This window comes from Phycodurus eques, chromosome 1 (assembly GCF_024500275.1).
Source record: "Phycodurus eques isolate BA_2022a chromosome 1, UOR_Pequ_1.1, whole genome shotgun sequence".
NCBI classification, from domain to species: Eukaryota; Metazoa; Chordata; class Actinopteri; order Syngnathiformes; family Syngnathidae; genus Phycodurus; species Phycodurus eques.
The window spans coordinates 31,497,212-31,512,775 of NC_084525.1; the positions used below are offsets into that span (position 1 = coordinate 31,497,212).

Here is a 15,564-nt window from a genome sequence, read left to right on the forward strand (position 1 = left end):
AGCATGTTATTAACAATAATACGTGCTTTTAATCAGTGATGAATCTCTTTTTTTTTTTTTTTTTTAAAAGAGGGATTTGGATGCCAAAGTTTTGTCGTCTTTGCATAGTTCCACAATATGACATCTCTACGCCTTGTTTTTATTCTCTGGATACAGAAATTATAATATAGATAATACATAATAAGAGTGTGTATATTGATACCACAAATGTAGTCGGATGATTAACTGTTTGAAAATACAATTGCAGAACAATAAAACAGAGGATGGGTGTCATGTATCTGAAATTGTAGGACATCGCGTGAAAGCTCAGGTTTTTTTTTGTGTGTGTGTGACGCTACCACAGCGAGGTATCATTGATGGCTAAGTGAAAAACTTAATAATCATCCATCCATCCATTTTACAACCACCATACTGCCATAATGGCTAATGACTAGCATGCAAATAAACTGGGCACACTAATACTTGCATAAAACACAACATAAATCATATTCACCGCACTAAAAATATTAATATTGCTATTTCACAAACAGCTGAGCATCATTGAAGACTGTAAATTGTTTCTAGGTGTGACTATGACTCACAAAGCATAATTCTTGAATGTCTCTAAAGATTATCTTGAGCAATTATCCTGTAGTGAGTTGTGTAATAAGTGATTTTCCGATTTTTTTTTAAATCTGCTTGGGCCAACAATTGCAGATGTTAAACCTGTTCAACATTTGCGATTGCAAATCCTCGTGCGGTTAATACCAAGGCAGACTGAATCCACGGACGACATGACTTTGATGTGAAATGGAACGACAACCAATTAATTAGGCAGCGACCTGAAGCTTTTATGTCGTTTTATGTCTCACAAGTCATTTACCACAACAAAAATAAAAAGAGTTTGCAAATGCAAGGTTGTTACCAGATAAGCTAACAGTTAACCTAGCTTTTTATCTTTCTTCTTCTACCACTACTCTTTGTGCTTCCCCCCCCCCCCCCCCGTCCCTCTCACAATTGTCGATGGAGATATTGTGTGTGTGGTGTGCTGTAATCTCGAACACACCACACTAAAACAGCAGGAAGCACACACTTGCCGATTTTTTCCATGTTAATATGTTAAATATTAGCGGCACAGTGGACGACGGGTTAGAGCGTCTGCCTCACAGTTCTGAGGACCGGGGTTCAATCCCCGGCCCCGCCTGTGTGGAGTTTGCATGTTCTCTCCGTGCCTGCGTGGGTTTTCTCCGGGCACTCCGGTTTCCTCCCACATCCCAAAAACATGCATGGTAGGTTAATTGACAACTCTAAATTGCCCGTAGGTGTGAATGTGAGTGCGAATGGTTGTTTGTTTGTATGTGCCCTGCGATTGGCTGGCAACCAGTTCTGCCCGATGATAGCTGGGATAGGCTCCAGCACGCCCGCGAACCTAGTGAGGAGAAGTGGCTCAGAAAATGGATGTATGGATGGATGTTAAACATTGATATGTGTTGCACTGAAAATGATTGCAACCCCACTGTAAAATGTTTGTAATGGACAAACATAAGAAGAAAATACATAAAAGTGGCTTTTGTTTTTTATATTGGAATTAGGAGTTTAAAAATATATGTAATTTACAATGAGGGTTGAAAAGTGCAACTGGATTTGTGAGTATACTGAAAGTATTGTAGCTGTCATGAAATCAATGACTGCGCCTATGCATCTTGATATACATTAGATGTATTTTTGCTATTTTTGGCATTATTTCCTGGAAAAACCACATCAGTCCTCCCCAAATTATTATTGTGTGTGGGATCTAGTAATATAACGTCTACAAACTCCACAAGGATGATGTCATTGACCGCCTGGCTCACAAGCCCAACAGCAGACATCTGGCTGTAATTAATGCAACACATACACACACACACACCAAACAGGGCCAAACAGGGGTTAGAGTTTATAAGTAGAAGTTTTCATGGCATTCCCAGAATCATCAATTCCCTCCGTCTTTCTGTCTCTCTCTCTGTCTGCTTTCTTCTCCTTCTCGCCATCCCTTCTCTCGTCCTCTCTCTGTTCTGTCTCCACTCCTCCTCTGCTCATGTCCTCCCACCACTGATGAATTGTAAGCAGAACATTCTTGCCTTTTGAGTAAACTCTCAGCTGGGGGCTGATATATATGTGTGTGTGTGTGTGTGTGTGTGTGTGTGTGTGTGGAACATACATACACACTAACAAGTAGGATGATAGAGGTACGTGCGCCACACGCGGCGATGACATCACACCTTTGACATCTTTAGGCGCGGTCGTGACGTCACTGGTGAAAGAAGAGGCGCGGGGTAGAGGACGAGTCGGAGAAGTCAGTCACTCCCCCACAGCACCTCTGATGCTTCCACTCGTCCACCAATTAAAGCACTACTCCTCAGAAGAGAGTCCGGCAGCCAAAAGAGCGGAGGAACTACTTTTTCCTCTTCTGTTTGCACGTACACGAGCCTCCAAACTTGAAAAGTCCATTCCCCACGCTGGCAATTCGCGTGGGGAGGACCCACGCAGGATAGCGCAGACAGACAGACAGGCTCACCTCTCAAGAGACCACGTAAGTTTCCTTTTAAAATTAGAGGGAGATCGTTTAGTTCCAGATCGGCGTGTGTCGGTGCGAGTGTGACGTTATCCCATGTAAACATTCTGCTCCCTTTTAAACAACATTTTAAACACTCGATTCACCCAGGCATGCAGGTGACCGTGCCTTGGATTTCGGACCTGATCGTGCACGATCACGCAACATGTAATTTGCATGCCTCTGATCCTCAGTTAGCCAGGCTTCATTTATGGCGTCTCACCAAATAAGGTAATCTACGGACAGTGATTTCTCTCTCTCTCTCTCTCTCTCTCTCTCACCAGAGATGGGTTGGGGCATCGCACACGCGCACTATTTAGCCCAGTGTATTTCACGGTGCATTTTGAATTGTAATATTTTGTGCACAAACCACTAGAGCTTTATGTGTTTAAGTAAACGAATGACTGAAAAGTTAGTGATTTTGGGGGGGATTAAATTTGTGAAAATTCTGTGACCCTCGATCTCCTCTGCATGTCTCTCTAATATTTTATTATGTTCTTTTTTTTTTGTGATGTGGGGCGGGGGGCGCCAAAGTACCTACATGTTATTATGACATATTTAAAGTAAAGTGACGATGAAAAGGATCTGACCTATATATGTTTGGAGCATGCATGAAGTGATCTTCATGCACACTCAAAAATGGGACTTTATGCCAACCTTTTCCACACAATTGCATGTTTGTCACATTCTACACCCATTTTTATTGTGTAGATCAAACAAAATACAATTGTGTGGAACTGCTTGACAGACATATATTAAGCCAGTTTTCTTTTTGGGTATATGCAGTGTTTCTTTTTGGACAGAACAAAGCACAGTTTTAAGGACCCCACACACATTTTGATCCTGTTTAACATGTTTTTTGTCAATCACTTCATCTCAGGTGGGGATTTTTCTGAGCAGGCACAGCCTTTTGAGTGCCAGAGTGCTGATTTGCAAATGCAGAAATAATGACAATGTCTGGCATAAAAAGTTGAAAGATTTAGTGGGATCTTTTGAAAGACAGTAATTAAATATGCAACATTCACATACAGTAGCTACAAAATACATGCATGTTCCATTAAGGCAGTGGTGTCCAAACGGGGGCCATTTGTGGCCCACCGTCCTTTTTTACTTTCCTTTTTTTTTTTTTTTTGCTTCCCGTGTCATTTGCTAGGCATTGTATTATTTACTTCCTACACTGGGTGACAAGGCAGGAGAAGAGAAGAAATGTATTCTAATTCTTTCCATCCTTGTTTTCCACAATTCACGCATCATTCAGTAAGACACGCTTCGGAATTTAGATTTGTTTCCTCCACTTTCTGCTACTTGTCAAGGTCAATTTAATACAGATTGGACTTGTTTTTGGTTCTGAACGATCCTACCTTAAATGGCGCCCTTTGCAAGACACCCTTTGACACACCCGTGAGAAATGCTGCCCTGTGCGGCTGCACATATCGCACATTCCAGAAACCACCACTGCTGGTGGGATACAAGATGCTTGCTGGCTACCCAAACATTTTGAAAAATTATTGACTTTTTGCTTCATCACCTAGCTGTTTTTTTTAAATAAATATAAATAATATTTATAAACATTCAATAATTGCATACATATCTTGCAATGATGGATTGGTTTTAGCATGGTAAAGAATGACAAAGTTGCCCTTGCATCCTTCGATTTTTCTGTAGGTGGCCGTTGGAAGAAAAAGTTAGGATTAACTAACTGCATTAAGGTGCTTGAAAAGTGTCTCAAGAGACATCACAATCATTGTTGGTATCAGTTCTGATTGTATGTCCTATTTGCTTCATTTGTGTCCTGTTTGTTGTTATTTTAGTGTAGTTTTGAATTCTAGTCAATTGATTTGACTAGACTAGTTTTGCAGGTAAGTACCACTGTAATGTTGGATTCTTTTTATTATTTTTTAATTATTATTTTTGTGTGTGTCTTGGTGTTATGGAATACTAGCTGTTGGTAAGTGTGACTTTGGGGAGCCAAATAAAAAGAAAATATACTGATTAGATTACATGAGTAAAAAGTGTTATCCTTATTTCTAACGGTTCCTGTCACTTTGATTTAATTACAAGGGGAGCATGCATGTATATAGGAAATGATGATTGTGTTTTGCATGCACATTTGACACACTGGTAGTATGCTGGTGAGATGCGTTTCGCCCTTTCTTCTTCACGGCTATGTGGCTGACTGGGTGTGGTGTGCCGAGACGACAAGCTGTTGGCATAGCCAGCTCAGAATCAGATCAGCTGTATCACAGAGGAGAGGAAGCAAGTTAGGACCCAGGTGAGGCCTGTATTTCACCAATGAGCAGTTTAATTCATTAACCACCTATTCCCGCACATTTTTATGCTTTTAAAAATCTATGAATACCTTCAAAGTCCGCATTTAAAGGCTTGAACTTGTCAAAGTGACAGGTTTGTCCTTTCAAAGCCTAATTTATATCATGATCATTATTGGGGTAATATTATTGGCATTATTGGGGTAATTTACAAAAAATTTTACAAAAAATCTGTTCCAAACGAACAAATCTGTTCCAAACGAAGTAACTTGAGCAATGGCTAATGACACAAATCATTAAAACCTCATTCAAGTGAAGTAGGCCACTGGATCAGTTGGTGAGGGCCCCATCAGCACACACGCCCTGATGTATATTATGTTCGGGTATATATTGCATTTTCTTTTGCAGAGGGTTGATTCATTTTTGACATAATGTGTTATTGGATAGTGTGTCTATTAGACTATGGAGCTTTGTCAAGATTTATTCATGTCTTTATTATGATAAGAAGAGGAATGTGGCTGGAAAAGACGATGCATTTCCATTGAGGTCATTTAGGGCACAATTAGGTCATAAAATCAAAGGTAGATCTAAAATGGTGATTATGGATTAATGGATATCAGTGTCCGTATAGCCGGCATTTATTCTCAGACTACTGTATATAAAGGTGCATAAAGTTAAAATTGCGTTTTGCATGACACAGATTGTGTGCAGTAAAACAATTAGTCACTAGAGGGAAACAAAGCACAAGTTAAAAAATTACCAGCAGCGACCGTTCAAACGGTAAGGGTCTTGGTCATTTATCTGCCCAGTGTTTGTGCTTTTTATTTTTTTTTCTTGAATAGCGTTTGAGCAGTAGTATACAATAAAATAAATAGTTCACGTACTCGCCTTCCGCAATGAGTCCCAGCAAAGATCAATTCTGACCTGCAGATGAGACATGCTTGAACACATACAATTACAATACAATAGTGGTTTCATTATGTCAACTGTTTGAAAAGTTTGTGAATTTTTTTCAATTAAAATCGAGTAAATTCTGAACCTCCTTTTGAGAGAGAGAGTGAGAGAGAGGGAGGGAGAGAGCGAAAGAAGGAGAGAATAGATCCCTTTTATTGGGGTGTTATTAAGTCGGGGGCTCCTGCAGGGCTTCTGGGTTGTGAGAGGGTGTTTGGGGGACATTCCTTAGATTCTCCATTGACCAGACAGTCAGACACACACCCACGCGCACACTGAAAGACAAAGGCAAATGGCTGCAGGCCACATTGAGTCTGCTGGCACTGCACTCCTTATTTAGTCAAAGAAGCTAGCGGCAGTATCATCTCTCCTTGTCTTTCCAGCCACTACTGACGTATCCAGACTGTTCATGACGTGTGTTCATAAAGTTAGGTTAGCCTCATCCCCATAACAGTATGAAGAGGGCCAATTACAAAAAAAAAAGAAAAAAGGAAGCATTCGTTGTCACAGCTCAGAAGCACCTTTCAGTGCATACCTGTTGAACTTATCTTTAAAACTCTAGCCCAGTGTTTCTCAAACATTTACAGCTCAAAACCCAAATTACTGATTTCCTTCGTCCCCAGCACCCAAACAAAAATATATGTATTGCGATAACAATAGGGCCTACATGCATGTAAATAACTCATTTGACATCTTAATCAAGGAATTATGTGGTTTATTATTTTCAAGGTTTTATTTTGTAAAATACTACATTTCAAAATGAACAAATTATAATTATATTTTAGTATAAAAATATAATTTGGATTAAAGAGCTTCTACATGCTGGGGTATATAAACCGTTTCAGAAACATGGACAAATATTTTGGTAATTACCGGTGCTGTAAATTTGTGGAAGCTGTGGCATCAACCTCACACTGGATGGTGGCCTATTGCTGTGATTCTCAACTAGTGTGTCGTGGCACATTGGTGTGCCTTGAGAGATCATCGGGGGAGTTGTGGAAAATTATACAATTTCACTTCATTGGTTACAATTTGTATTTTATTTAATTTTTTTTTTTACTACAAATAAATGTACCTTATTTAACTATTTCTGTCAGCAACGTATAGTGACAGGCAAAACCACTTAATACTCTTCCACTAGATGGCAGACGGTACATAACCTAATTAACATTTGTTCCTTTGTGAGATTTTTTGGGGACGTAAAACGTGTCTTGGCTAAATAAAGGTTGGGAAACACTGGTCGAATACATTTGTTAAAAAAACAAAACAAACAAAAAAAAAAACTAATGCTGAAGGCAGAAATTAATTTACTAAAATGCAAACGTGGATGGACAAGCCCTCTGCCATAATATTGTGTCTGCTTAAAATTCACCATGACATTATAATTGTGTCAAATTAACTTTAAAAGCACTCATTCATTTTATGGGTTCAAACTCTTGTCTCAAACAGAGCTGACGTCAAGCATCTTATTAATTGCTAACACTGGAAAGTACTTTTGTTCACACCAAGATCCAAAAAACATTTATAAATTGCCCACTATAATCAGCATTACATTTGCAGAAGACAGACAGCTTTTATGAAATGTCGTGCATCATCCTGACCAGGTTATGTTGTGCCTACTTGGTGATGCCTTTTTTCATCTGTACAGAAAGACACCAGAGGAGTGGTTGAGGGTTGTGTCTAGACACTGTCTGACCCCTCTGTAACATCTTTAAAGATAAGACTGTACACAACACACAGTGACTCCACGGACATCGACAGTTCTAGCTATGCACCAGTAATGGCAGTCGTATGAAAATATGCGTGACAGGACACCTGAATCAAAGCTGAAAAAAAAATGGGCAGAAAACTCCACATCTCAATGGCTAGGGTCACCAACATGGTACCTGTGGGTACCCAGTTCGGCCCCCGGTCCTGTTGTAAAAATAGCTCACCACTTATGGGACATTGTGATTTCCTAGGAATGTAGCGCTGATCATATGAAAATATGAACACTTAAAAAGATTTAGAAATAAAGAGGTACATATTGATATTCATGGTTTCCACCTTGTTAGATAATAGCTGATAATAATAATTGTGAGAGGTTAACATGATCAGTGTGTTTACATTGATATCATTATTCATAAAAACATACACTTAGGAAAAGGTAATTTGAGCAAATTTGTCATTTTAGAAGTGTGTATCAAACGGGTAGCCCTTCGCATTAATCAGTACCCAAGTTCTCTCTTTTCAAAAAGGTTGATGACTCCTGGGTTAGTCCATAATCACTTGTTGAAGTAGTGCATTTTCTATGGGTATAGTAAATAAGACTATATTCCAATCTATCTATTCATTTCACAAACATATAGCACTCATACTCAGCCTATTGCAGCTGACTTTGGGCAAGAGACAAGGTACACCCTGGACTGAACAAACAACCGTTCACACCCAAGGACAATTAAATGTTTGATGAACCAAACGTGTTTTTGGAACGAGGAAGGAAGTACCCGAAGAAAAACCACACACATAGAGTACATGCAAACTCTAGAAGTAAGGCCGGACCCGAGAACCTTAGAACTGTGAGGACGACGTCCTAACCACTGCACACTGTGCTTGCCTTGGAATACATTGCTGCAGTGGTTCTCAAACCTACCACTGAAGTACCACTTAATAAAATATTTAGCTCTCGTAGTACCACCATCATGACCAACATCAAAATACAACAGTGTTTTCTTAAAAAAAACGAGACCGGTATTTGGTTCCTAAAAAGTATATTTAATATAATTGTAAGCCACTGTAACATTAAGCACAGCTTGAACATTAACACTGTGTTTAAAGACAGGAAAATAAAAACAACTGTACTTAAAAAATGATTCAATGAAAATGTATTGCACATAAAAGTTAAACATTTGACCTAAATACAAGTTTAAAACAAAAATTCCTAAAGCTTGAATGCAAATGTATTGTACTAAAAAGTTAAAAACAACTGAACTGTACTTAGGCAGTGATTCTTTCCTGTAACACGAGAGGGAGCCCGTGACTAGTGCTATTACTATCACTAGTACCAATACTGTATGTTCATTCTGTGTAAATGGAAGCCTTTTGCCCCTGGTGGGTGGAGGGATTGGGAATGTGTCAAAAAAAATCTGAATAAAAATCTCATTTTACAAATTTGGTTTTGTTTGTTTTTTAAAATATCATGGTTATATATGGCGACCAGTTCAGAGTGTACCCCGCCTCTCGCCCAGAGTCAGCTGGGATAGGCTACAGCTAGTGAAGATGAACGGTACGAAAAATAGATAGTGGATAATGATTAGATACATCTAAGATGTATAACTTCGATTCAGTAAAACTAGGATTTCCGTGCAGGATTTGGTTTGTAGAGCAATACAACAGCAATTTGAGATTATTATTATTATTGTTGTTGTTGCCATTGGGCGGCACGGTCGACGACCGATTAGCACATATGCCTCACAGTTCCGAGGATGTGGGTTCAAATCCGGCCTGTGTGGAGTTTTCTCAATTTGCATGTTCTCCCCCTGGCTACGGTTTCCTCCCAGATCCCCAAAACATGCACGGTAGGTTAATCGACGACTCTTAAATTTCCCATAGGTGTGCATGTGAGTGTGAATGCTTGTTTGACCACATGTGCCCTGCGATTGGCTGGCGACCAGTTCAGGGTGCTCAGTATTCCGGAAGTGTATCGTGATCCAATTGAAATCCTACATGGATGAAACGACAATCCCTGTACAGTAATGGCGACTGTAAAGTAGATTTTCGCGGGATGTAACAATACAATATCCATATATTTCCTATACCGCTTCCCTTTATTCAGGTGGCGGGTTAGCTGGAAACTTATCTCCGCTGACTTTGGGCGAGAGGCGGGTACACAAAGGGTTAAAAAGGAAGGTCGTCGAAATGGTCGCCTGAGGCGTTTTTTTCGGTGCACTTTCGCCCCCCAAGTTAGCTCAGAGCGGTGTACGTTTCGAGCAAATGTCTTGCTGGTTATGAGAAGTCTTCTCTAGTATTCCCAACTTTCAGTCTTGATTTGTTTCTGTCAAACAGACGCGGCCGAGTGGCAGAGAAAAGGAAAAGTTGAAAAGACTCCACCCAGAAACCAGGCAGCGAACCGAGAGACAGCCGACGCTATAAAAATGAGCGGTTCCCACCCCCGACTCCACCAGAGCGCCGCGCCCGCTCCCAACGCTCTCTCCACGGACAAGGACGCAGAAATGCCCGCCACGGAGAAAGACCTGGCCGAGGACGCGCCGTGGAAGAAGATCCAGCAGAATACGTTCACCCGCTGGTGTAACGAGCACCTGAAATGCGTCAACAAGCGAGTCGGCAACTTGCAGACGGACCTCGGCGATGGGCTGCGGCTCATCGGGCTCCTGGAGGTCCTGTCCCAGAAGAAGATGTTCCGAAAGTACAACCAGAGGCCCACCTTCCGCCAGATGCAGCTGGAGAACGTGTCCGTAGCCCTGGAGTTCCTGGAGAAGGAGAACATCAAGTTGGTGTCCATAGGTGAGTCACTTTTACGAAGAGTGCAATGAATGGATCATGCATTTATCGTGTCGTTTAACTCTGGCGAACAAAAAGATGCGAAGCCGTAAAAAACAATGAATCTACCGTGTTGTCCATAACGTAAAAATAACTTTGTTTTACGACACAATGCTGTGTTTGTTCCCATTTATTTATGCATCACTAATAACTTTTGACCAGGTGCGATGATTACGTTGTGTCCCAATTACCCATGAATTCTCTCCGTAAAAGAGAAGAGAGACGTTTTGTTCTAACTTTATGAGCAACTGTGTTGTGGAACTATAGAAATACACACGTCATCAAAGCAGGTTTTAGATGGAGCTACAAGAAAGCTGGTAACATTTCTCGGTGTTGAGTGAAAAAGCAGGCGGTTCCCCCTAAGCGCGTGCGTGCGTGTTTGTGTGTGTTTGTGTGTGTGTGTGTGTGTGTGTGTGCGCGCACACACATGGGCCTTGCTTTGTCCCCTCCTTTCTCCAGTTGATTTGGGAGGACTGGGAAGAGGGCCCCTGTCCTTCTGTGCTCGCCCCCGCTGCCTACTCCTAGTCTGAGTCCAAGCTTTGTGGGTCAGGATGTAGTTCAGGCAATCAGCTGGCAGGAGAGCTGATCTTGGAGGAACACGCTTGGACACAGGCCTATTGTCTGTGCTAATATCGTGCTGTGGGCTGGGGTTCCATGGTATGAGAACTTTGTTCCTGGCTTGTCACATCAGACTGGATTGAATAGACTTTGCCTGGATGTAGTTTCTCGTGTATTGGTGAACTTGCGTCGAAACAGCGGACTTGAAATCATGTGAGAAGTCGTTATGAGTTGGCTTTGTAACACCTCTGTGTAAACGTGGTGGGACTGCATGAGTTGGCTTTGTAACACCTCTGTGTAAACGTGGTGGGACTGCAGTGAATGAAGCAACGAGCACCTTAGTAGGGTTTAGAGCTCAATGAAGACTGAACTATAATACCAGATGGAGGTAGATCTTACCTGGCTTTGCAGCGAATACAATATTGTATGCAAAAGAGTTGGAGCAAGAAACTGTACACGACAGCTATGGTACTGCTATCTCCTTTCTTTATATACAGGTAATGCCCAAGTTAGTAATTGTTTTGAACACAAAAAGTCCCTGTAAAGTGAAGGCAAGGCTTCTAAATTTGACACACCCACAGACAAGTGTTAACAACCCTGGTAAATTTGAATGATTTTATTAAAAAACAACACTTCGGCAAGTATATAAAATGAGGCTTCAAAATCATGGAAAAAATTAAGCCATTGTCCTGCTCTCAATGTCTGTGAGCATGCCTTCTGATTGTGTATAACCAGGCCCCACTGGAAAATGCATTGTACTTCATCAAGCAACTTTCCTATGTCTGCACATCCCTACACATTTGAGCTGTGAGAATATATCAATTTAAAGCCTACGGTGGCTGGAATATATCCCTCTTGGTCAGGTCCAGTCAAGTTTATCTGTGTAGCCCTTAATCACAAAAGAGTGTCAAAGGGCTTCACAGGCCCACAATTAACAAAGCTCGACAATTGGGTCGTTGTGGGGCTTTTTGCGATGCGATAAGAGGGGCTAGCCACCAGCTAGCTTGCAAGCCAACAGGCTTCTGGGCTTCTCTTGGCTGGCAGACGAGTGGCAGGCTCGTCTGTGCTGTCTCCACCTCGCTTGGGAATTAACAACCCCAATTCCAATTAAGTTGGGACTGTTGTGTTAAACATAAAAACAGAATACAATGATTTGCAAATCATGTTCAACCTAGTTAATTGAATACACTACAAAGACAAGATATTTAATCTTCTAACTGATAAACTCTATTGTTTTTAGCAAATAATCATTATCTTAGAATTTTATGGCTGCAACACGTTCCAAAAAAGCTAGGACAGGTGGCAAAAAAGACTGAGAAAGTTGAGGAATGCTCATCAAACTGTTTGCAACATCCCACAGGCGAACAGGCTAATTGGGAACAGGTGGGTGCCATGATTGGGTATAAAAGGAGCTTCCCTGAATTGCTCAGTCATTTACAAGCAAAGATGGGGCGAGGTTAACATCTTTGTGAACAAGTGCGTGAGAAAATAGTCGAACAGTTTAAGGACAATGTTCCTCAACGTACAATTACAAGCAATTTAGCACATCTGTGAAGGCACCATTAATGCTGAAAGGTACATACAGGTTTTGGAGAAACATATGCTGCCATCCAAGCAATGTCATTCTCATGGACGCCCTTGCTTATTTCAGCAAGACAATGCCAAACCACATTCTGCACATGTTACAACAGCATGGCTTCGTTGTAAAAGAGTGTGGGGACTAGACTGGCCTGCCTGCAATCCAGACCTGTCTCCCATTGAAAATGTGTGGCGAATTATGAAGCGTAAAATACGACAACGGAGACCCCGGACTGTTGAATAGCTGAAGCTGTACATCAAGCAAGAATGGGAAAGAATTCCACCTACAAAGCGTCAACAATTAGTGTCCTCAGTTCCCAAACGTTTATTGAATGTTGTTAAAAGAAAAGGTGATGTAACAGTGGTAAACATGACCCTGCCCCAGCTTTTTTGGAACATGTTGCACCCATAAAATTCTAAGTTAATGATTATCTGCTAAAAACAATGCAATTTATCAATTTGAACATTAAATATCTTGTCTTTGTAGTGTATTCAATAAAATATAGGTTGAACATGATTTGCAAATCATTGTATTCTGTTTTTATTTATATTTAACAAAAGGTCCCAAGTTCATTGGAATTGGGGTTGTAAAGGAAGACACTGAGCTGTTCTGTAAATTGTGGCATCTAGAGAATTATGTATTTTCAAGGTGTTGGCATCGCAAGCTAGCCAACTACACACTGTAGTAAATCTTAGTTGCACCGGCTAACCATTGATGCGAATGAACGGGTTAAAGTTTTAAAATAGTGGTAGGCTGGTGGACTCATGCCGGATGCCAAAGTGCGTCACCGGACTGCATTCTAGCCAAGTCCAAAAAATGTTTTCAGCATTTATCTTGAACAATGTATAATTCGTTTTGGGGGGGAAAAAAAAAATCTGTCACTTTACAGGGTGTTTAAGTGCTTTCAATGCAGTTCCACTGTAATTTCTAAAGGTGGCAGTAATGGACATTATAAATGGGTTGACAGTTGAAAACAAGTGAGGCATTTCACTCCCTTTTGTGGAATTAGAATTCGACAAAAAAAAAGTGATGCTTAGTAAGCATACATGCAAATCAGTCACCTTTCAGCAAAATTTGCCGTTTTGAACTCAAAATAGGCCATTTATGTGAATCGTACAGATCCGATGAGTTTTTCCTGGTGGGGGGTGGGGGGTCGCCGTCGCTGACGTCATAGGCTGCTTCGTACTCCTTGAACGCTGGCAACTTGATCCATTCCACACACAGATGTAATTTCTGAATATTACTCCGCGGCGGACTAATATGCGAAAGCACATCGGCCTGAGGTTCCGCCTGTGCTCTCGGGATCTGCTTTGGAGTCACAGGAGTAGACTGCACCAGAAAAAAACTCTTCCGCTGTTAAGAAGTAACAGTACTTTTACTCCGTTTCAATGATGTAAATGTTGCTCGCTACTTTTATTTATCAATTATTGCTTATTTATCAACTATTTCGTGCGTGAGACTTCGACTTCCGAATCGGGCGCTGTTTGCGCCAATCCAGTTTAAGCGCTCGTGACTTTTAAGTCTAGTTCACCAATCAAACTTTACAAGAAAGTTATGACCTCACACGTCGTCTTCTATTGGGCTTCCCGGGCATAGGTATTAACAGTAGATGAGCCAGCCCGGCTGATTGTCATGTCATATGTGGTGGCAATTTTGTGAAGGTCGTTGTTACCATGAAGGCAACGGCGCGCTACTCTTGTTTACGTTTAGACGAACAAAAACAACAGCTTTCATGTATTGTTGGATTTGCCTGGAACCATCTGCCCAAATGTGGATATTTCAGCCCACTTAGAACTTGAGAAAACCCCTTGCAGTAAAAAACATTTTTTGTTTTGCTATTCATGCTGTGGTTAAAAAAAAAAAAGAAAATCAGAAGTTACTCACTATTTACTCAGTACTTGAGTCATTATTTCACTGTGTACCTTTCACTCATACTAAAGGAATTTTTTTTGGAGGACTACTTTTTACTTTTACATCACATTATTGTCAAGTAACAGTACTCTTTCTTGAGTAAAATATTTGGCTTCTTTACCCACCTCTGGAGCGGACATCCTCTCTTGCTACTCCTTGAGTTTAAGCAAAATTTTTTGCTCATCAGATCAGCCAGTGTCGTATTTGTTGCACTGGTCTTTTGTATTTTCGTGTTGAGGTTGTGGTGCCAGCGAAACCGCAAAGCACACTTGACATCGGCGACAAGAGCTGATCCGCTAGTACATCTTGTATTAATTAGGAAACGCGCCTACAATTATCTAATTAGTTTACGGATGTTAATGTTAAATGTATTAACCCGACGGAGCGATGTTTGGGGTTATGTCACAACACAGTATTAAATAACTTCAAATTCGGAAATGGCCAAAAAAAAAAAAAAAAAACTTTCCTGAGGATGCATTTGGGATTAGCGTATGAAGTTGGAAATAGTGAAAAATGACGTGAACCAGACAATGATTTTAGTCAATTATTTTCCAGAATGGGAGTGCTTAAAGAGGAGCATGCTATTCATGTGACACAGCTTGAAGCAGGCATCGGGTGCAGGTGGAGATGGGCCTGGCGCAAGTTGGAGACACCCCTACAATGTTTTTTTTGGTCTGTCACCTTTTTAATGCCTTTGGTGTTTGCATGTCTGAGTAATGGGGCCATGCCGGAAGGATAGTGATCTAATGTGAGACGTGGCTGAAATGACAATACTGTAATGAAGACAGTAAAGTAGATTGACGTAACACTATTATCTATTCTAGCCATCCATTTTCAATAACTCTTGGCCTCAGATCACAGGTGACCTGGAGCCTATCAGAGTTGACTTTGGGCGAAAGGTGGGGTACACACTGAACTGGTCACCACTCAATTCCAGGGCATGTAGACAAACAACCATTCATATTTACAGCTATGGACAATTTTGAGGCTTCAGTTAACCTCACTCATTCATGCATTTATTTTATTTTTTATTTGGGAGGGTTCCTGGCCTTATTTGAAGACTTGATTAGGGCTGCAACTAATAATATAATAGAGTCATATTTTTTTCTGATTTATCGATGAATAGGACTTTAAAAAAAAAAATAATAATAATTTCCATCCCTTTTAAAGAAACAGGACATTGTTTC

General features: G+C 40.8%; 1 protein-coding gene across 3 annotated transcripts in view; it reads left to right on the top strand.

Annotated features, from left to right (window-relative positions):
• Positions 1-2,329: 2,329 nt before the first annotated feature.
• flna (filamin A, alpha (actin binding protein 280)) overlaps positions 2,330-15,564 on the top strand; it is a 61,610-nt gene continuing 48,375 nt past the window's right edge. For all 3 annotated transcript variants that reach the window (XM_061687635.1, XM_061687652.1, XM_061687644.1), the window contains exons 1-2: positions 2,330-2,551; positions 9,835-10,293. In XM_061687635.1, coding sequence (XP_061543619.1) covers positions 9,924-10,293 — 370 coding nt within the window. In that variant the 5' untranslated portion in view covers positions 2,330-2,551; positions 9,835-9,923. The remainder of the gene's footprint in view (positions 2,552-9,834; positions 10,294-15,564) is intronic.